We start from the raw sequence: 21020 nt of genomic DNA on the forward strand, positions 1-21020 counted from the left end.
ATTGTAAATTTTGTAAACGGTGTCAGGCAAGCAGCGTGATCTGTAAGCAAAGCAATTTAATTTTGGTAAAGATGAATATTCTACTTATTGAGTCTTGTGAGCTTCAACATAAAAAGTGATAAACATCTGCTAAACTATAATATTATAAATTTCTAAGCGATGGCAGATGTGAACACTAATTCAGGATTCACGATGCCCTTTCAAGAGGTGAAAGATCCACTTGGTCTGCTGCGTTGCTAGATGACTCGTCCTAATTATGACCACTGTCTTCCTTTGAGGAAAGAGTTGATCGAAGATAAACATCAAGTACTTCTTAGAATGACGTAGAGTATTGGAGCAAGTTCAAAATCTTTTCAACTGACACTTTTAGCATAAGAAAATTAATGCAGTGTTAAAGCTCACTTTCCTTCAAAACTTTCCAGCACAAAACTGTTACTAACCATGACGTAATTTCCTGCAGGTTGTCTAAGCGTTTGTTATTTCGATCATAACAACCCGTATAGCCATGAGAATTTGTTTAAGGAGCACTACAGTACGCCCATTGCACATTATTTCTAGTGTAAACCAACTTGTGTAACAATGTTCTGCTCCTACCTCTTCCTTTTTTCTCAAGGTGGGGAATTCCTTTCCGTAGAATCCAGGCGGGCATTATCCCCTCTTCACAAAATCTTGCGCGCTTTTTCCAAAACGTTTCATTCCACTCTAAGAACATTCTCAAATATAGCACGATTCACTTCACAAGCGACACAATTGTATACGAGTCTACGTGCGGGAGCTGGTCCTGGCATTCGAGTTGGCATGCTTTGGCACTATCTATGTAGTAAGCACAGTCATATGAAGAAACACCCAGATATGGCAAAAAGGTGCTGTCTTCCAGTACACCCCTAAAGCCCAACCTGAAAGAGTCAAGTACCTACAACAATTCTCCGCTTCACTAGGCTGAACTGCCGAACATTGTCGTCCTGGCGCACTCGGATCACTCGGGATCATCGGCAGGCATTTCACACGATATCGTAGGGCGACAACGACATGAAACACGGTGCAATTGCGTACGCGGCTTCTCTCGAGGCGGTGCGGTGGAGCGTCACGGTTAGGAGCGTACTGGAACCCTTTCTGGCACCACCCGTCGCTGCATTTTGCGATGGTCGCTCCTCGCTGCCTCCACCGCGCCGTTTCGAGCGTGTACGTAAATGCACCGTGCTTCATGTTGCTTTGACGCAACTATACACTGAGTCTCACAGGTGATGAACAGTAATGAATTTTTGCGCTTTTTGGGTTTGAAGTATTCAGGACAAAGGAGTTTCTAAGAAATTGTTGAACTCCAATCTTTCAGCTTCAATCCAAAATCGTAAAGGTTTTTGAGTGGGAATAGTAAACAGAAAGGAAAAGAAGCCATGAACAACGATTTCCGAATGAGGTGTCCTCTCAGGCGAATATGCCACGCACATCGGTAGAATCAAGAGTTTTCTTGGGTTCAAGTGGTTTTAAACCACCGACTGCACAGACGCTGATGAACCGTTTGCAAACGCACTATACTCAGAAAGCAGAATCTACCACAGCGGTGGAATAATATGAGAGCAAAGTGCAACGGAATGTACTTCACTTTGAAGAATTCATGATTGCTCTGTTTAATAGGATTCCAACATTTTTATAAATGGCGTTTGCGAAAACTATACAAGAAATTACTTCCAAAGAAAACTGATAACTCAGCGATTAAGTAGTTCTGAGGAATTTCGATCGACATCCATACAGGTCGCAATAAATTGAGATGTATTCGAAATTTTCAGCATTGTTTATCACATTAAAGGTCAAAAGAATATCGTTGTTTGCATAGTAGTAATAATCGGAAGTGGTTGTCGTTGACGCTGTAGTAGTTGTTGTTTTTATAACTCCCTTCGTTGTCTTCTTCTGGGTGTCGACAATTTGGCAAAGGACCAGCACAAGAAGCAAAGCCATCATGAGATGTTTTATTCGGGAGAAATTTCCGTCTGGCTCCCCTACGATGCAAATTTGATGAGCTAGTTACTATCTAAAATAATTAATCAAGTGCATAGGTAGATGTTTGGTTAAAAACGTTTTTATAATACTCAAAATAACTAGTTACATATCAAATAACTATAACTGAAATTAAAAAAAATAAGAACTAAAATGTCGCTAATATCGCTATTAGGTTGTTTCAATACTTCGTTGTTTTTTTCTGTTCTTTTTTTTATTTCTCATTCGGACTTGTAACCCTATTTCCAGTAACGATAAGCGTGGTTAGCCGAACAATAAAGTTTCTAGCATTACTCAGTCCGCTTGGGATGCGTCACCACATTCACATCAATTCAGAATCGTTTGAGGTTCACGTGTAACTGGCCTATACAATGACTTACGGTGGCTAGCCTATGTGTCAAGTCAGTGCTTTTATCCTCCCAGACAAGTTGGTACCAATTTATCGACCCCGGAGAGATGGAAGGCTTGCTGAAAGCGGAACCTCTACCCGGTATACTACACCCACCCACAGCCTATGGCTCAAAAACCGAATATTCAAAACTTCAACATTAAAACTCAACCCAGACATAAAATGAAAAAAGAAAGCAATAACTCATAAACAATGTTCAAAAGCATTCGAAGAAGGAAAGAAATTTGAGAAAATCCTCGAGAGAATATACATCTAAACATGCGAATTTTGAATACGTCTTTTTTCAGTTCCACTACACACAAGTATGCATATAGTCGGGTTAAAACGACATGAATCACGAGTGTAGTTGCGCGGCATTTGTGTACGCCCTCGAAACAGCGCGGTTGAGGCAGCAGTTGGAGCCGATGTGGGACCATCGCAAACTGCAGCGATGGCTAGTGCCAGTAAGACATTCACCACGCTACTAGCCGCTACGCTCCACCGAAGCGCCTAGAGAGAAGTCGCGTACGCAATTGCGTACGTGCTTCATGTCGTTTCGACACTACTATAATTTATGATCATGCAGTTTTACTCTCAATTTTTCCTTAGAACCAATACGTATACCAGGGTGAAAACGACTCAAAGCACGTAGACCAAGCGGCTGCGCTCGAAGAGGTGCCGCGCAACCTGGCGATTAGAACCTGGGGAGGGCCCTGCTGACATTCCTCGCTGTAGTTCGCGACGGTCCCACCTCAATTCCAACCGTTATCTCCACTGCGCCGCTTCGAGTGCAACTGCTTACGCAGCTGCACCGTGCTCCATGTCTTTTTGACCATGCCAATCGACGGTTCACAGGTGGTGTTCCCGCTGGGTAAATCAGTCTGTCCATTCCCTAGTTTAAAAAAGGTGTTGCTTTTTCGTCAGTTAAAATTTGGTGATTACTCTCAAACTCCACTCAGAACAAAAATGCGTATAAAGAAGCACAATTAATAAGAAGAGTAAAATGCTTTACACTGGACTCTTGTCTTGATATTTGCACCTGTTTAATTTAGTTGAAAGTTGATTGCTTCGTCGTCGACCAATACGAATACCTCGTCATCCCATGATCTACCAAACTGACATTCTTGTAAAATTAGGAAGCAAGAATTACAACTCGCTATGTTCATAGTTAACCAGCATTCATACTTTCCAGCTCAATATATTGTGAAATCGATAGGACATATAAATCAATTCTCTCACTCCGTAGTACGCTAGCATCTCACCACGGGTATTTAGCTGAGGCAAGAAATCCTCCGACATTAAGATAAGGTTTACACTTGCACTTTTTTGCTTTGTTTGGACGTTTGATCGTGTAGTCGATTTCACCCTTTCAGGGTCTTAAAAAGGCCATTTCTCCGAAACGTTAGCCAATAATAAAGGACTGTAGAAACTTCGCATCCGGCTCTAATTAAGAACACATACTGAAATGTCTCACTACTTAAATGCTGCTTTCGGAAAAATGACGATATTAGAATCTTACAAATAGGGGTAGAGGTGAAGTTTGCGAATACCGGCGTTATTCTTTCTCCTAATAATTTAGAAAAGGGTGGCCGAAATAGCTGAAATAATAAGTTTCGTCTCCCTTTTTAATTCTTTTTATCTCCAGACCGAAGCACCAAGCTGGAGTCGAACTTGCTTTACTACATAACGTTTGTAGTTTGTTGACATGCGGGCAAACATACAGACTAAACCTGAAAACTAACACCACGAGGGCAGCCCGTGTTCGATGCTCGACCGATGCAGCATTTTTCATCTTTGTTGTGTTTTCGTGACGCACACAAACACGCAGGGTAACCCCGTTATTACAGAATGGAACATAATGATCTCCCACATTTTGAAGAACTGTAAAAAATGAGAGTAGTTTACATGCAAAAACTGGTATTATTTCTGAAAAATGGATGCCATTCCATTTACTGCGTTTTAGAAATACTTTATACATGGCAGCAGTCGCTATCAATACGCTGCTGAACACGTTCTCAAGAGTTCCTAACCGCTTTTCGGTTTGGCACAGGCGGAACGGCGTAGATTTTCTGCCTGATTCTCAAAGGACGTCAAGAGCACGATGTTTAGGAACATTTTCCTTCCCAAGAAAGGAAACAATGGTTCAGTGGTAATGTTTATCAAAACAAGCACTGAAGTTAAGAGCACAGAATAATTGTCGGCCTGCCCTGGCTAGTACAAAAGCAACATTACATACAAGAGCGCCGCCTCCTTGCCCTATGGTGGGAAAGGGGACAGTATGGCAACAAACCTTACAAATTAATAGTCGTGTTCCGAGATCGGAACAAGGTGATCATAAAAGAAAAAGCTACGTACGCTCAAATCTGATGACCGTGTTGGCCTGCCTTCGTCTCCCCTTAAAGAGATTAAACGCTCGCGGAACACTTCTCTCGATTTTACTGGCAGACGTAGTGCTATGTGAGTTGTGGTACCGTCTTCTTGAGACCGCATATTCTCGAAATCCAAGATGGCTAGAAAAATTGGATCCAATTTAGATCACACCAACTTTCAGAACTCAGTGAGTAAAATGACACTCTATTTACTCTTCAGAAATATATTCAGTTTTTCTTCTATGTAGATTGTTTTTGGTTTTTTATAACGCTTTAAAATGTGGAGATCATTATGTCCCAACCTGTATAACAAGACACTATTTTCGCGACACACAGACTAGAGGACAAATTTTAAGTTGTACTGCGTTGATCAATCGCTATGGGAATGCGCCAACGAGTTCAATCCTTATAGAAACATTTGAGATCTATGAGTACACCATTACGATCGCATTCGAGGTCCAGTCGATGTGTCAAGTCAGAGTTCTTATCCTCCCAGACAAGTCTAGTATCAATTTATCGTCTCCAGGGAAATGGAAGGTTTGGTTGGCAGTGGAGCGGCCTCAAACCATCAATCGTGCAGTCACAGCCGAAACTCTTACTAACTTACATACAGACTAAACAAATTATTATGTAGCATGGCAAGGTATGATGATGTCGCAACTGTCTGCTGAATGTGTGCGGTCCCACATGTCACCACATACCTCACGCCTAGCGCGCGGCGCTCTGTTGCACGTAATTACGGAAAATTATGGAATTCGCAGATTGAAAGTTTATATTAGGCGTCGAATATGTTGTGTTGTCTGCAGACTACACATGCTCAAGAACCTACGGCCTATAAAATCAAGCTTCAAGCTTCTCCTCCAGAGCATCCAATGGTTCGCATGATTACATACATGCGACAACAAAGGATGACAGAAGGTACAGCATACGGTGTCAAAGGAAACATGAAAAACAGGAAGGAAGTTGAAGTTATAATATCGTAGCGTAACGGCATGGATTAGAGGACAAAATCTACATCTGCGAAGAAAATAGGAGTGCGCAACGTACAGTGCCAACATCTAAGAGGCGATCAATTTAATATATAAACCGGAGAAATCGCAAAAAAAGAAGAAACTAACCTGACAGATACTGGAGAGTTCGGATAAAGTAGAAACCAAAACCAGGAAATATTCTCTTATATGCCGTAAGTATCTGGTGTTATCTGTACATTACACAACAAGCCACATGTTCGACGCCTAATCTTAGCGGAACTTTCGCAAGGTGCGAGTTCTATACGCTAGTCGTAATATCTTAGTTCTCAGTGGCGTTGTACTTTCGTTCATATTACGTTCTCGTATCTTTATTTGTATTCGCTTTATTGTTCGTTTTTGCAGATTATGCCTGAATCACCCCCTCCACCTCATGATTTCACGGATCACAAACAGCACATGAAGTGGCAGGTGAATTAGGTTCTGGTATGACAGTATGTTCATCCTATGTTGGTTCACCTAATTTCGCATATGTGGCTTTAGGTTTAGGTATGCCGCTCGTCTTAGTAGTAGTAGTAATTTTATATGTACTGCTTCAGCATTGCGAAAGTTCTTGAGGGGATTTCTTTTCATTTGCAAGATGTAGGCCAAGCACTTCTTCGTAATTTCCAGGTTGTTCCATGATGTTTTCATCTCTTTTCACCCTTTATTTCACCAAGCACACACTAAAAATCGAAGGTATAATATGGTACAATGCAACTTGCGATATTCTCGACCAGTGATATCCCTTACTCCATAGAACTTAGTGATTCTTTTGTTTTTTTTTTCTGTCCAGCCAAGTTAATTATTCTAATTCAGGTGGAGCGTGAGAAATACTCCTCGACTGTTCCTATGATACCGCAGGACTTGTCTCGTGAGTTGCTCACCCCTGCAGTTGTATTCTAGGAACGGTATAACCAGCTTATTGACTAGGAACTATTTCGTTTTACTGTATTTTGGTAAAAGCACGTTTCATTTGTAGAAGGATCACACAGCAAGAGCGTTTCTTCTACCGTTCTTCATCGAGCGATGAGCAATCCTTTAGTTCCAGTAGGGATGATTGCCACTGTCGGATGTCTCATTGGTAATGCTCATCTCTGCACTTTTCTAGTGCTGATGTATCCTCTTAGTATGAAGAATAGAGTATAGAATAAACATCCTGGTCATTTTTGTTCAGGAATGCTAAACGCCACCATCAAGCGTAAACCTGAAAAAGCACAACTGTTTATGCGTGGTCGGTGCCTGGCTCAAGGACTCACTGTTGCTGCTCTCATTGGTGGTGCTATGTTATTTGGTAAGTGGTCTTTCTTTCCGAATTTGAAAGTGTTTCGATTTCTTCTATTGTTGAAGACCACTTCTCTGGTCGAGAATAGCAGTAGACTATGAATAACGTTTGTTTTATTTATCATTTTAGGACTGAAGCCAGATGGAATTGGGACAACCACTCATAGTGCTGTTTCGAAACTCAAAGGCGAGAACAACCATGTGTAGCACCACCTGCAAACATCTCTTCATTAGGGTTCGGTCTCATTATTAACCGTTGAATTGTAAAAAGGAGTGTAAATAGTTGATTGTTTCATCTGGTGGTACGCCTTGGTTTTGTTTCATTTGTTGTTTTTAGTTGATAAAGATTTTGAAATTATAAGATTAATAGATTTTCCGGAAGTTATGAAATAAATGTCAGGGCAGTATTTTACTTGTGCAGTCACAACTGTGAAGGTATATGCTCCCATCTAGTGAATATTTCATCTGATTTAACAGTCGTAACAAAATAAGCTCTCGATTTAGAATGGCTGATGATGAGCAAGAAACTTATAAACTTTGGAGAGTGAGGAAAACGATTATGCAGGTAAATCGACCGAGATATGAAACGTCTTCGGATTGCAGATCCACTTATCTTTTATGTAATGCTGTGATCTTTTCTGTAATAACAGTTCTAAAACTACAATTCGTTGCATAGTTCTAGTAGATAAGTTAGGTTTTTTTAGTTAAAATAACTCTCCAAGAACTGGTTGCGTTAAGAAGGAAGAAGTTCAGTGATAAGCCCATTATGAATTCTTTAGTTCTGTTCGGTCATGCTATGATATTTTACAATATTCTACTGAAAAATTGCCATTGGGGCAGAGGTTTTGTTTAAGAAAATCTTCGTGCTGTGGTACTTTTTTCTTTGTTCTTAAGTGGTTTCGTATTCCCTTTTGTTTTAACGAAACAGTTCACGAGCAGATGTGTCACGATCGTGGTTATCTGGTTACGCAAGAAGAGTTGGATCAGACGTTGGACGAATTCAAAGAGATGTTTGGCGATCGACCAAGCGAGAGAAAGCCTGCCAGAAGTGATCTCACGATATTAGTCGCTCATAATGACGATCCAACAGGTGCTAACATCAGTCATTGTATTGTACTTTCCCAAGTGTCGAATATTTTTGTATTGGTTGAGTGGTTTTTTTCCAGACCAAATGTTTGTTTTCTTCCCAGAAGACACAAAAATTGGAATTAAGACTATTAAAGCAATTTGTCAACAAATGCAGGAGCAGACTATTACGAGGGCAATTATCGTGGTCCAAAATGGAATGACTCCTAGTGCGAAACAGGTGGATTGTATCGCAGTCTCTTGTGTAGCGTTGAACTTTTTAACACAGAACGTCTCCCTTGTGTGATAGTTCCAACTTGCTTTCTCTCTGTTATCTCTGTCATGTTTATAACAACTTTGAGAGTTCGTGTTTAATTAACTTAATTGATTTAATTAATTATTTGTTTAATAACTTAATTGATTGGTTTTACTTTAGGCTATTGCTGACATGGCACCAAAATATATCCTGGAACATTTCCTAGAATCAGAGCTCATGGTAAACATCACTGAACACGAGTTGGTTCCGGAGCATGTGGTAATGACTAGCGACGAGAAGGCGGAACTTCTTGCCAGATAGTGAGTTATCCGTAGTCCTACATAACTAATTGATATATTGGCTCAGTTCGTAAAAGGTGTAACCGAAAAGACGATGTTGGCTTGACATATCTGAGGATTACAACGTTGATTTAGTACAGGCATTGTTTGTTCTTGTCTAAGACAAGGAGAAACATATTTTGACAGTTTAAAAAGTGATCAAAGTGATCCTTAGTTTAAATCCATCTTACAAAGGGCTTAAATTTCTAGTCTTGATTGTTCACAGTTTTGTTGTTTAACACTGTACTTTTCGAATTTATTTTTTGTGGAGCTTCTGTAAAGTTAATTGGAACTGAGAAATCAGAGAAGCACTGAATATAGTCGGATCAAAACGAAAAACAAAGGTGCAGTTGCGTAACCGGCTGGGCTTGAAGCGGCGCAGTGGAGATCATACGTGCGATAGGGCGGAACCTCTTCAGGTGAGGGGGGTCTGGCTAATTGTGTGTAGCTCAAATGAAGAGGATCCCTTCGCCAACCGTCCAAAAGTGAAACTGTCTATCGCATGTAGGGTGGGGACAACGACTGGAATCGAGGTGGTACCTCGAAACTGTAGCCATGAGTTGATCTAACAAGGGTTCCACCACGATCCTAATAGCCACACCCCACCACGCTACTCAGAGTGCAGCAGCCTACGCAACTGCTCCGTGTTTCATGTTGTTTTGACCCTACTATAAGGGAAACAATTCCCTAAAGCAATGAATCCAGAACGGCATTTCTTAGCCAATTCACATCTTGGACATAAATCCTTTTACTCCTTTTTATTGTTCGTGTCAAAAACAAACAAACAAACAAACTTGGTTGCAGTAAATTGAAAGACACGCAGCTACCACGCATCCAACTATCGGATCCCGTTGCAAGGTATTTCGGATTGAAAAGAGGACAAGTCGTAAAAATAGTTAGGCCGTCCGAGACTGCCGGTCGCTACATTACCTATCGCCTGGTGGTTTGATTTCTACTGTTTTGGCGAGACTATTTTGTTTGAGTGTACTGGAATTGTAAAGAGATTCTAGAAGTTTTTGTAAGCACTTGTTTCCTTTTTGAATGAAAGTTGTTGGATATGATTGCTACCGTTTATTCAAACTATCAATGACTGCAGTAAAAGGAAAGCCTTTAGAATGAAGATCTGAGAATGGTGAATTGGAGATGTGCATTTGATATCACTAGATGCTCGTTGTAATTTCCGTCGAAATAACTGCTTCATTCTAAAGGCTTTCCTTTTTGTCATTAACCTCATTTAGTTGATCACAAGTCTGGAGTTGTTGTTTTCCATCTAATCTACATTTATTATTATTATTATTTATTAGTTCAACATGGTCCAGCAAGTCGAGTCTTCAGACAGATCAGTAGATCTATTCGAAACATCAAATATTCAGTAGGTAAAATTGTGTAAGGTGAGTACTCTATCGGATATTTCATGTTTCGAGTCAACTTGTCGTTTTCTGCTATGTTCTGCACTCAATGAAAGGAGCCATGTAGTGTAATTCCCTGTAAAGGGGGTTTGAAAATTTTGTGTTTTCAATAAAGAAATCGTTGGACTTGCCTCGAGTTAGGGAACTGTTTGGAAATTAGTCCATTGGAGTCTTAATGCTTAACATACACGAAGCTAATTTTGTTTCATTCTATCATCCCGTGCTCACCAAGCCTTTCATCCCTCCGGAGTCGATAAATTGGTACGAGACTTGTCTGGAAGGATAAAAACACTGACTTGACACATCGGCCAGCCACCGCAAGTCATTGTATAGGCCAGATACACATTCGTAAACCTCAAACGATTTTGAATTGAGATGAACGTGGGGGCGATTAACGCCAGAAACGTTATCCTCTATCCTATATTTATCCCTTATCTCCCCGTATAGGCATTACCCGGCTGAAACCCGTACAACTTCAGATTCGTGGGGTGATGCCTTTAAAGTCAACGAAACACCTTCTTCAGAAATCTGGTAGAAGCGAATGAGCACTGACGCTCGGCGGTCTTCAGAAAACAGTGTCGAAATCTATTCCTAACCTGTCACCGTTCCGCTTTTCCACACATCAAAAATAACGCTTAAATACATGTTACCATAGCTTACTGAAGGTGCTTCACATCACACGAAACCTCTACGAAGTTTATCTTGTTATTTTTTAAAACAGCGGAAGCACTCAAGTGAAGGCCTTAGCCCTCTCGTCTTCCCAGTTACTTTCAATGTACTAACTTCAGTCACACTTCTGAAATTCATGCGAAACAATTTAAAAAAAAACGGGGGAAACTTAATGAATAAGCAGCTTTGAAGAAAGAGATCAGTAAGCAAAGAAAGCAGAAGAATCAGCAACAAAGGAAGAAGACTGAAATCACCATTACATCGACTGTTTCGTAAAATACTGCACAGTGTCCATTTCAAGCTAGAGAACAATACCGAAGAGAGTGGAAAAAGAAACTGAAAAATTGCTTGTACTTCATACAATAGAAGCACAATGCACAATAAGAATTGAAACAAGTTGTGGTAATGATAACCGAGTATGTTTCGGTGCAGTACTGACTAGATGGAGATTTAGTATGTGGGCATGAAAACATGAGATTAGAATATTAAAACCGTCACACACAGATTTAGAAGGAAGTTATCTTCAAGACCTACGCAAAGGAATAACCTACATTACTTCGAAAACATAGCTCTAGAAATGATATAAACGATTTTGTGCAGATACTCGACATTATAGGGAAGTTATCTGGCTGATAAGGCAAGCTCGATGACATCTGATGGATGAATCTCTTCTATAACTGATGCAAGATTCTTCAACAAGGATAACTGTAGATAGAAGATTCCGAGCGCTATCATCCCGAAACAACCTTTTGCAAACAGTGGACCTTGTTTAAAAAATTTAGTTATCTGAAAAATGTAGTATCCATCGATGATAACTATGTGTACAATGTGGGGTAAACTACTAACGTCTGGCTTTTTGCTGCAGTAGTGTTGCCCTATCTCTGCTATCACTAACGGAACCATTGTCGAGACACTCCCTGACAACTATGCATAGATACTCTTGTTGTCTGTCCACTGTGTAGTCCTGATATTTAGTCTGCACTGGTAGCACCTAAATAAGCTGTACTGGTATCGAAAGTAAACGCAGCATACAGCGAATCTGACGTGGAATTCGCGATTGTAGATTGCGGAATGCAGGTTGGTTCCGCCCATCTTTCCCTAATCGTCGTAAAAACGGGTGGAAGATGCGTCACCATTGTGCAGCGGTCACCTCTACGAGCGAGCTGTCGAAGGTTGAAGAGGTCTTCATACCAATCTATTCAAGCAAAACCAAAGGATGGACTGCTGAGGGGACTGGAACGTGTGCACGGAGTAGCGTTCCAACGGACGTTCTTGTAGGAACTAAAGCGGTTCGCATGCCGTTTTCTTTATGACGACATGGGAGAAATGAGCAGAATCACCCCGGCTACACAACCCCATCTCTAGCTAGCTTTTCTCGCGGGTTCCTTCACCACGTCAGATTCGTGGTATATTGCCTTCAAACTCGCTCCTAAGATTTCCTAGCATTTTATGATATGAGTTATGAAACAGATGCCAGAATTATTAAATCACACCTGGACAATCTTCCATCCATCACTAGTTGCTGAAATGAACGTAGTTAATTCCTCTTCGTGACATTGTATTACACGATAGACGCTTTTGAATCTCTGAAAAAAAAGCAGTGTAAAAAAAGTTATTCAAACATTGTTGCTGTTCATTTATTACAAAGGGAATTCGCAATATGTTCACTTGATATGATGAACGATAACTATTCAAGAGTTCTTTTTTCTACCAGCGAGTAATAGAGGACAAAAATGAGGACTTGGGAACAAAGAGTCAGATGCAAACTACAGTCGATAATTATAATTAATTAGAGAACACCTTGGTGACGCAATGGCCTCTTACCCTGTCGTTATTTCTCAGTTCCACCTCTAGAGGTGGAATCGGAGAAAATCATGATAAAATATTAAGCCCAATTTCTCCGTTCATCAGGCATGACTTACACTCAAAGATCATGTGTGGCTCAAACTTCGGTTAATGCTTCAAATCACTGAAGAGTCCCAGTATTGACGTTCAAATCTTGATTTGCATCGTACCATTGCAGTGATAGCAATGCAGCGATAGCAAATCGAGATATGCTGCGCAACTAAACCTATGACAACCAACTAAACCTGACATGACATTTAAATGGAAGGACACAGCAACATGTTCGACGGGTCTGAACCGATTACTAAAGGTTATGAAAAAAACGAAAATAGAAAATCGCCTGATCGTGCCGTCCTATTCTGCTGATCAAGCTGGCAATGAAGCCAAAACAAGAAGTGCCTAGCCCTAATCATCAGAATTCAAAGGAACTAGTGATGTAGGTGTTGCAGCTCCACAACATGGGTAAAAGTATAGTAGGATCAAAACGAATTGAAGCACAATGCAGCTGCGTAAGTCGCCATGCAGTGCCTCGTCGATTCCAACCGCTCGCTCCACGGCATCGCTTCGAGCGCAGCTGTTTACGCAACCGCACCCCCGACTACACATATGAATGTTTCTTCTAACAAAAAAGCAATGTTTATAAATCGAACATACCCCAGCATCACTTGCATTCCTTTCCTTTTCGTGAATCCTCTCATTTACAAGATGAACTAGTTGCGGCAAGTTGTAGAATTCTGCTTCTTCCAGAACTCCTGTAAATGAAAGAAAGAATGGGAAGTATTTGTCGTATTACCAAAAATTACAAACATAAAAAAAAGCAAAAGGTTGATGTTTAAATCGATGTACCTTCGTCAGCAAGACCAGGATTGATGATTAGTCTACCATGCCGCAAATAATTAAGAACCGGGGAAAAATAGTCCGCATCACGATCGATTAGATACGCCCCTGTTTCATCCTAAAAAGACACACCAACGCATCGGAAAGTATGAGGTGTAGTGTTAATGCTTGCAAAAATACAAAAAAAAAACACAACAAGAAGCTTATGTACTGCCTACACTTAACGTACAAATTATGTCAATTGAACTGCCGTATAGTCGAGTAAAAACGACATGAAGCACGGTGTAGTTTCACGTGCGGTCGCGCTGGGGCAAAACGGTTTTTGACCGCTTGCAGACTGTCTGCGAGCGATAATTCGTCAAACATTGCCAAGTGACATCACTCGGATCGATATTGGCCCCATTTTTTGTTTGTTTTTATTCTTTTTGCTTTTCTTTCTGGTTTTTTCGTCTCTTAATTTCCTTTCTATTCGTATTTTTTGTATGTTTACTGTATTTGCTTTTGTTATATAGATCTATATTGTATCTGTGTTGTTCTTAACTTATTGTATTGTTTTTGTTCATTTATTTATTTTCATATTAATGCTCTTTTTTGTTTATAAAGGAGGGAGAGAGGACGAAGAAACAAAAAAAAGAACATTAATATAGAAATACATACAATTTTGAATCATATTTCAGAAGGTAAACATGAACAAAAACAATACTATAACTTAATAACGATACAGATACAATACAAATCACTAAAGCAAAAGCAAATATAATAAAAATACGAAAAAAAAGAAACATAAAAGATGAAAAGGGAAAGGAAAGAAAAGATGAGAAAAAAGAAAGAAAACAAAAAAAAGCAAGAAAACTGAAAATAAACAAAAAAAAATTGCGGCCAACATCGATCCGGGTTACGTCGCTTGGCAAAATTTGAAAAAAAGTGCCAAGCAGACCGCTCGCAAGGCGCCTGCAAGCGGTCGAAAACCGCATTGCTCCGGTGCGACTGTGCATGCAACCACTACGTGCTTAACGTCGTTTTGACCCGACTATGCATAGATAGTCGAGCGAACTCCAAGAAGCGGCCCTGTCTGAAGTTCCATAGTACCTCTTTGTACTCCTGCAGTGCCGTTTGCCACAATGCAGGAAACACGCATCAGAAGCCGGCCCATTATCAATGTCGGAGATTACACCATCTACTGCAGCGATACTGATTAAAAGAAGGTAAGAGGCTGCGCGAAAGCTGTAGAACTCCGAATCGTAAGTGTCGATGCACCTACGGAAACCGCTGAGGACAACAGTAAGGACGCGTTCTATGATGAACTCTATGCGCTGATGTCTCAAATACACAGCCAGCAGGTGGTCATTGTCGGAATCGACGCGAACGTGAAGATGGTCTCGAACAACAATCCAATGTGCTAGATAAACGTTACTACACTGTGAAACACACGTCGGACAACAGTTAGTTGACTTATGTCTCGTCATCGCATCCACATTCAGGAGGAGTTAGTTTGCTTACATGGAAGCGTCAACCTTTTTGACGCCTGATGAGCAGCGCTAGCAAAAAAGGAGAACTCTCAACTACAGTTCGACTACGTTCTAACGAGCAACATTCTTCAGTCGGATCTTCGGAAATCCGAAATCCACATATAATTCTGTATGTGCCACTCATAGTACTGGTAATTTTTTCCAGGAAGAGCATCTGAGAAGAAACTTGCGTCGTCAGCTGCAACAAGATCACGAATGGATAACAAGAGTGAAAGAGTTTAAAAATGCATTGAAGGACAAGAACCCGAAAGAAGCCTACGCTTTACTAGTACAGTACAGCGGCAAAATGAAAAGATGTTCAGCACTGCCAATGGAGTCGTTCTTGATGAGGCGAACCTACCAATTTGGAGGGATAGCTTTCCCCTCCGCAAGAAGTTATCCGTCACGGATCCAAGAAACTATCGAAGAATCTCATTGCTGCGTGTTATGTATAACTTCTTGGAGCGAACCACTCTAGATGGGCTTAACAAACATCGCGAAGAAAAAACGCGAGGCGAGCAAGCCGGATTTCGTCCTGGCCGATTTATGATTAACCAGGTATTCATCGTCTGGAGTGTCTGGCAGGGGTATTCGATGTCAATCGTGTTAGCTTTTTTGGACTTCGACTCTTCTCACTGTTTTAAACGTGTTTTGCGCCGATGGAGAAGTAGGAAAGTTTCTTCGCTTACTTCATAACATGAATCATGGAACAACAATTACAGTTCGAACACCAGCTGGACGTACAACATCGTTTGATGTGGTAGCTGGAGTAAGAAAAGGGGCAGTGGGAGGACCCTTCCTGTTCAATTTCGCCATGATGACTCCGTGCGAGGAACAGTAGATAAGTGCTCTACCCATATCATCCTAGCACAGTCAGGATGCCCTTTGACCACTCTCGAGTACGCTGACGATACTACGATATTCGCCGAATGCAGCTCAAAGCTTCAAGATGCTGTCGATCTTGTATCGAAGCTAGTTTCGGCCTATGGATTACTCCTGCGCCTTGACAAACACAAGCAGATGTGCGTTTCCTCGAGATTTTCATGAATCATGGTATCATGGAGAATCATGGTAGATGGGAAGCGGATCGGACTCGTAGATGAGTGCTGCGACCTGGACGCTGAAGAACAACGGCAGCTGTGAGAGCAATACACGGGATAGATGCGATGCGATAAGGCGTGTTCTGAATTCAAGTTCTTGGCGAAGTGTTTGTGGTCGACTCCCACCTCTCGCGAAGTCTGTGAGTCTACCTATCACGAATCCCCTATCATTATGTACGGATCGGAGACTTGGGCAGCACCATCTACAGAGGTGGCTGTATGGAAAGGAAGCTGCTTAGACGGCTGCTTTTGGCTTAGCGTATGCCACAATAATGATCTTTATGCTCAAGTCAATGTGGTGTAGAGGCGAATGACACGTAGAGCAACATCTGACGCTGCCGTCAAAAGTGGGTACAGAAAATTGTCTTCGCTTCTTCGGTCTTCGGTTAGAAAGCGAACGGCAGACCGCCTTCTTCAAGTCCTCCGAGGATTCTCCCAGATTTGCCGGAAGAAGCTTCTTTACAAGAACGGGAAGTTCTGGCCTGAGTTGGTGAAACAGGACCAGACGACGGTCGGAGTGGAAAGCTATTCAGGCGAGATGTAAGGTTTCGCAGGAATAGAATGATTCTGTACAAGCTCTTGACAAAGATCGAGGAGATTGGACACAGTCATGTTCAAGGACCACACACATCGGCGAAGAGGCGGGCATTCGCATCTAGTGATAATATCACCAAGTCGATTAAGTCAAGTAAGTAATGTAAATCAGTCCATCAGCTTATTCAAAAAGTAGGAATAAGATTCGCATAAGAGAGTCCTCAAAGGGAATCAAAGATCTGCGTTCATGAAGTCTGTCAGTAGCACCACTTGAACTCTGCATTTCACAAATAAAATCCAAGATATTGTCATACAGTCTTTTAGAGGTTCTCTTTGTAGAGTTCTAGCATTCATAATGTAATCAGCGGAACATTTACCTTAATACTAGGTAGTCTCTTGTCATCTTGACAAAGACGATAAAGAAACGACCCCGGTACCTTCATAAGTGTATCACGCGTTGTTTGAAAAACCTGAAGATAGCAAATCACTAAGTTTAAAAAAGACTATCGGAAACAAAAGATTTATTAAATATAAACACTGTGCCATGAATGTATAAGTTTTCTGAAATGAAATGCTAGAGTAATCATCGAAGAGGCAAATAAACCCTACCTTACCGCCAACATTTAGACGAATCCAATTATTAGAACTGCTACCAAGCTCTCTTCTATCCATAGGTTGTTGCCATTCACGTGAATGCAGTGATCCATTTCCAGCACCGTCTCCATCCTCGAAAACGCTCCCGCGTATGGAGACATCGTTTGACCCATTTTGTAGATTATAAATGCGTTTTAGCTGTTCCGGAACTAAATGAGAATTCTCATTGAATAAGTTACTCGAATGAAAACAAGCATACTACTGTTGATTTTGCCAGAAGGCTTTAATTTCTCTGTGCTAAATATTAAAGTGCCCAAATGTATGGACTTCTTCGATACACCTAAAAGATCAAGCTTTAATTCGAAGCAGCAGAATTCGTGACAAGAACTGTTCAAAAATACAAGAAAAGTAGTCTGAAATAAACTGCGACTTATCGAAATAGGAGGGACAAATTACTGCCCTAATCCGACAAATACATGTCCATCGCTCGTATGAAAGAAAAATCGAAACAAAACATGGAACCTTGTGGAATTCAAGTAAACTCACGAGTTTCGACCGAGTTATGAGTCTGCATTGGGTCGGAGTTCATCCCTCCTCGTTAACTTTCAGCAGTAACTCTCAAAAAGAGTGTATCAATCAACAGAATTTGTTCTCTTGAAAGTTTTAGCAATCAAATAATCAAATTCTGACACAACAAGAAGAAATTCTATCACTGATTTCAGTCCGCCGTGAAAGAGGTAGACGTGCAGCTGCATGCAAAGCCTGTGATTACAGAAAATTAGATAGAGGCAATGAAAGTACAGCAAGTAGTATCCACGGTGTTTGATTTGATCGGACTTCTCAAGTCACTTACATAAATACATGTATATATATATGTGCATATATATATATATATATATATATATATATGCATTACATATATATATATATATATATATATATACATGTATAAATGTGTGTACATATGTGTATATGTATATATGCATATATATGTATATATATATATATGTACATATACATATACACACATATGTATGTATACACATATATACATATATATATATATATATATATATATATATATATATATATATATATATATATATATATATATATATGTGTATCTTCTTCGCCGTTGAGTGCCCCCGTCTCCCAACTACACTTTACTCAGGGCTTATTCAGGGCTGCCATGCTAGCCAGACGATGACGACTGGCTCTCCTGTCTCTTTGTCCTTCGTGGCCTTCACACGTCGACACAGTGCTGTCGGATGAAAAGCGTTCGACGGTTGTTTCACTGAACCACTGGATTCATTGCGAGACCTGCAGAACTAGATTAAGCTCAAGCCTGAACAGATAATAACCCTACGTACGTCGGTATCGAGCAATCTCTCTAAGTGATAAGTGAGCCTTTCATCTTCTAATCGGCTAAGTACACATTCATCAACGGAGATATCCAATGGTCGTGATGAGGTGGGGACTACAATGCTCACAATAGGTCCTTGAATTGAATAAAATAATATCTAATGAAGGTGTAAAAGAGAGTTGTGGAGCCACCTGAAAAGTGGTCTTAATGGCTACTCAAGGATGTTTCTTGGGATCTGAGTCGCTAAACAGGGTTGTTTTATTAAGCAGTTACGTTAAATAGTATAATTATCTTACACTGGCGTTTGTAACATTCACTAACAATAACAATAACAACAACTGCCAGCGCGCATCTTCACCGCATCGCCTGCTTCGTAACTTCACGGGGATTTCCACAGTTGGTAGAAAATCGGTCTTTCTATAGCAATCCACGATCAGCAAGCCATTCGTTAAATTATTCCTTGGGCTTCGATGCAGACACCGGCCACTCAGGGATGTTTTGTTATTTGGGCAGTATGCTGAAGAACGATAACAGCTACGAGAGAGATATTAAGCAAAGATAGGCTAAAGGTAACTAGGCATTCAACTCACTGACTGAGTGCATGTAGTCTACCCCAATCGCCATGAAATCAAGCTACAAGTCCACCTATACGCAATTCGCCCTATCAAGATATACGGGTCGGAGACTTGGACAGCGCCGGCGACTGTGATGGAAAAGCTTGACTGCATGGAGAGAAAGCTGTTTAGACGCTTTACGTGTTAGTCTACTTTTGGCCGTCGGTATGCCATAACGAAGAACTGTACTCGGAAGTGGACATGGTGTCCCGGCGGATGACACGTGGAAAACGTCAACATCTTCCCGGCCTTCTCAAGTGGTTCTGAAAAGCCATCTCGCTTCTTTGGTCACGTTATAAGGAGACCGTCTTGTCCAAGTTGTCCTGGAGATGCTTCCAGATCCTAATTGAAAAAGGCCTCCTAGTCGTAAAAGAAACTTCTGGACGGAGCTGGTGAAGGAAGATCTTAGGACATTTTGCATTGACAGGCAATTCGGTCGAGAAGTGAAATTCCGGCGCTTGTGGAATAGTGACGGATGGGTAGATCCCTTGCGAATTCTAGCTAAAGATCCAACAGGATGGGCTCGGGTGTGTTCGGGGACGACACACCCCGGCGTAGATGCAGATAGCCGCGTTAGGCGGTAACACCGGCCATCCGATTAAGTCAAGTCAAGTAAGTCATTAATCTAATTAACGTAATCACTAGATCAACCGCCTCTCTTTAGTGGCTCAAATTTGAAAAAGGTGGTATATAACGCTGCGGTCGAACGTCGGTGCAGATATCATACTTCTTCTAATTTAAAATCAAGGTTGAGATCAACTGGAAAAGAAACTGCTAACATTTATTCCATCATCAAGCTGAAGGCCGTGTAATGATGACACCTCAAAATCTGAATTATCAAACATACCTAGATCAATACTTTGATGACTTAGGCTGCAATCTGACAAATATAACTAGACCGAATTGTTGTAGGAGGTAGAACGTCCAGCTAAAGGCGGGCTACAGACTTTTTGTGGTTTTCCCTTCGTTCGCCATCACTGAGCAATGAAAATTAATAGTAGAGGCATTTTCTACAAAATTAGTTAATTCTGTTTTTCTAACAACACCTTCCCCTTTCTTTTTTTAAAATAAATTTAAGATAAAATATTTTTAAAATACACACACAGACACACAGACACACAGACAGACACACAGACACACACACAGACAGACAGACAGACAGACACACACACACACACACACACACACACACACACACACACACACACACACACACACACACACACACACACACACACACACACACACACACACACACACACCCACACCCACACCCACCCACCCACCCAAATGCTCAATACAAAGTTACTCCTCTGGAACTAGCCACCAGAGGAGTAACTTTGTATTGAGCACTGAGGCCGTACGAGACAAACTTCATTTATCTCATTCACTCATTCTCGGCCATGATTTCTCCTATTTCTCTTCGATGATGCCGCACTTCCATTCCATAGTTCATTTTACCTTTGCTTCGCGTTTCGTTCGTAGTTATGAGTTGACTAGCCACGGACCGGACGCCTGCAGACCAAGAACGGATTAAGGAAGCATAGGACAAGGACACCAAGGAACGCATCGCCAGCCCGCACGCACGCATACACACCACACACACACATGACAGAATAAGCAAGTTATTATATAGCATGATATTTATAGCAGGATCAAAATGACATGAAGCACAGCGTCATTTCATAAGCGGCTGCGGTGAAAATAAGCGGTTAGAACCGAGGAGTGGCCCGTCCTAGTACAGCTTCTCGTTGCCGTTCGCCGATGTTCACACGTCTATTCCAACCACCAACTCGACTTCGCCGCTTCGAGCCAGCAGCTTACGCAAGCGCGCCGTGCTCCACG

The 21020-nt window shown here is 41.2% G+C and overlaps 3 protein-coding genes across 4 annotated transcripts; 2 read left to right on the forward strand and 1 right to left on the reverse strand.

Annotated features, from left to right (window-relative positions):
• Positions 1-4889: 4889 nt before the first annotated feature.
• On the forward strand, positions 4890-7250 carry RB195_001305 (uncharacterized protein; the record flags this gene model as incomplete). 2 transcript variants are annotated; one of them, XM_064198026.1, is made up of 6 exons in its annotated part: positions 4890-4940; positions 6126-6191; positions 6579-6633; positions 6742-6843; positions 6937-7053; positions 7174-7250. In XM_064198026.1, the coding sequence occupies 6 exons, from the start codon at positions 4890-4892 to the stop codon at positions 7248-7250; spliced, it is 468 nt and encodes a 155-aa protein (XP_064053906.1). The 2 variants fall into 2 exon arrangements, with proteins under 2 accessions (XP_064053906.1, XP_064053907.1); XM_064198025.1 differs by lacking the exons at positions 4890-4940; positions 6126-6191 and adding an exon at positions 6209-6269 and having other exon boundaries at positions 6556-6633.
• Positions 7251-7548: 298 nt separating this feature from the next.
• On the forward strand, positions 7549-9651 carry RB195_001306 (uncharacterized protein; the record flags this gene model as incomplete). The annotated part of the gene is made up of 5 exons (XM_064198027.1): positions 7549-7608; positions 7983-8133; positions 8210-8349; positions 8545-8684; positions 9507-9651. The coding sequence occupies 5 exons, from the start codon at positions 7549-7551 to the stop codon at positions 9649-9651; spliced, it is 636 nt and encodes a 211-aa protein (XP_064053908.1).
• Positions 9652-11558: 1907 nt separating this feature from the next.
• On the reverse strand, positions 11559-17787 carry RB195_001307 (uncharacterized protein; the record flags this gene model as incomplete). Its single annotated transcript, XM_064198028.1, has 8 exons — positions 11559-11566; positions 11627-11771; positions 12274-12366; positions 13280-13377; positions 13472-13580; positions 16982-17074; positions 17214-17407; positions 17745-17787. 8 exons carry the CDS (start codon positions 17785-17787, stop codon positions 11559-11561), a joined length of 783 nt encoding a protein of 260 aa, XP_064053909.1.
• Positions 17788-21020: the final 3233 nt, after the last annotated feature.

The sequence above is a fragment of the Necator americanus genome, chromosome IV (genome assembly GCF_031761385.1).
Source record: "Necator americanus strain Aroian chromosome IV, whole genome shotgun sequence".
Taxonomy (NCBI): domain Eukaryota; kingdom Metazoa; phylum Nematoda; class Chromadorea; order Rhabditida; family Ancylostomatidae; genus Necator; species Necator americanus.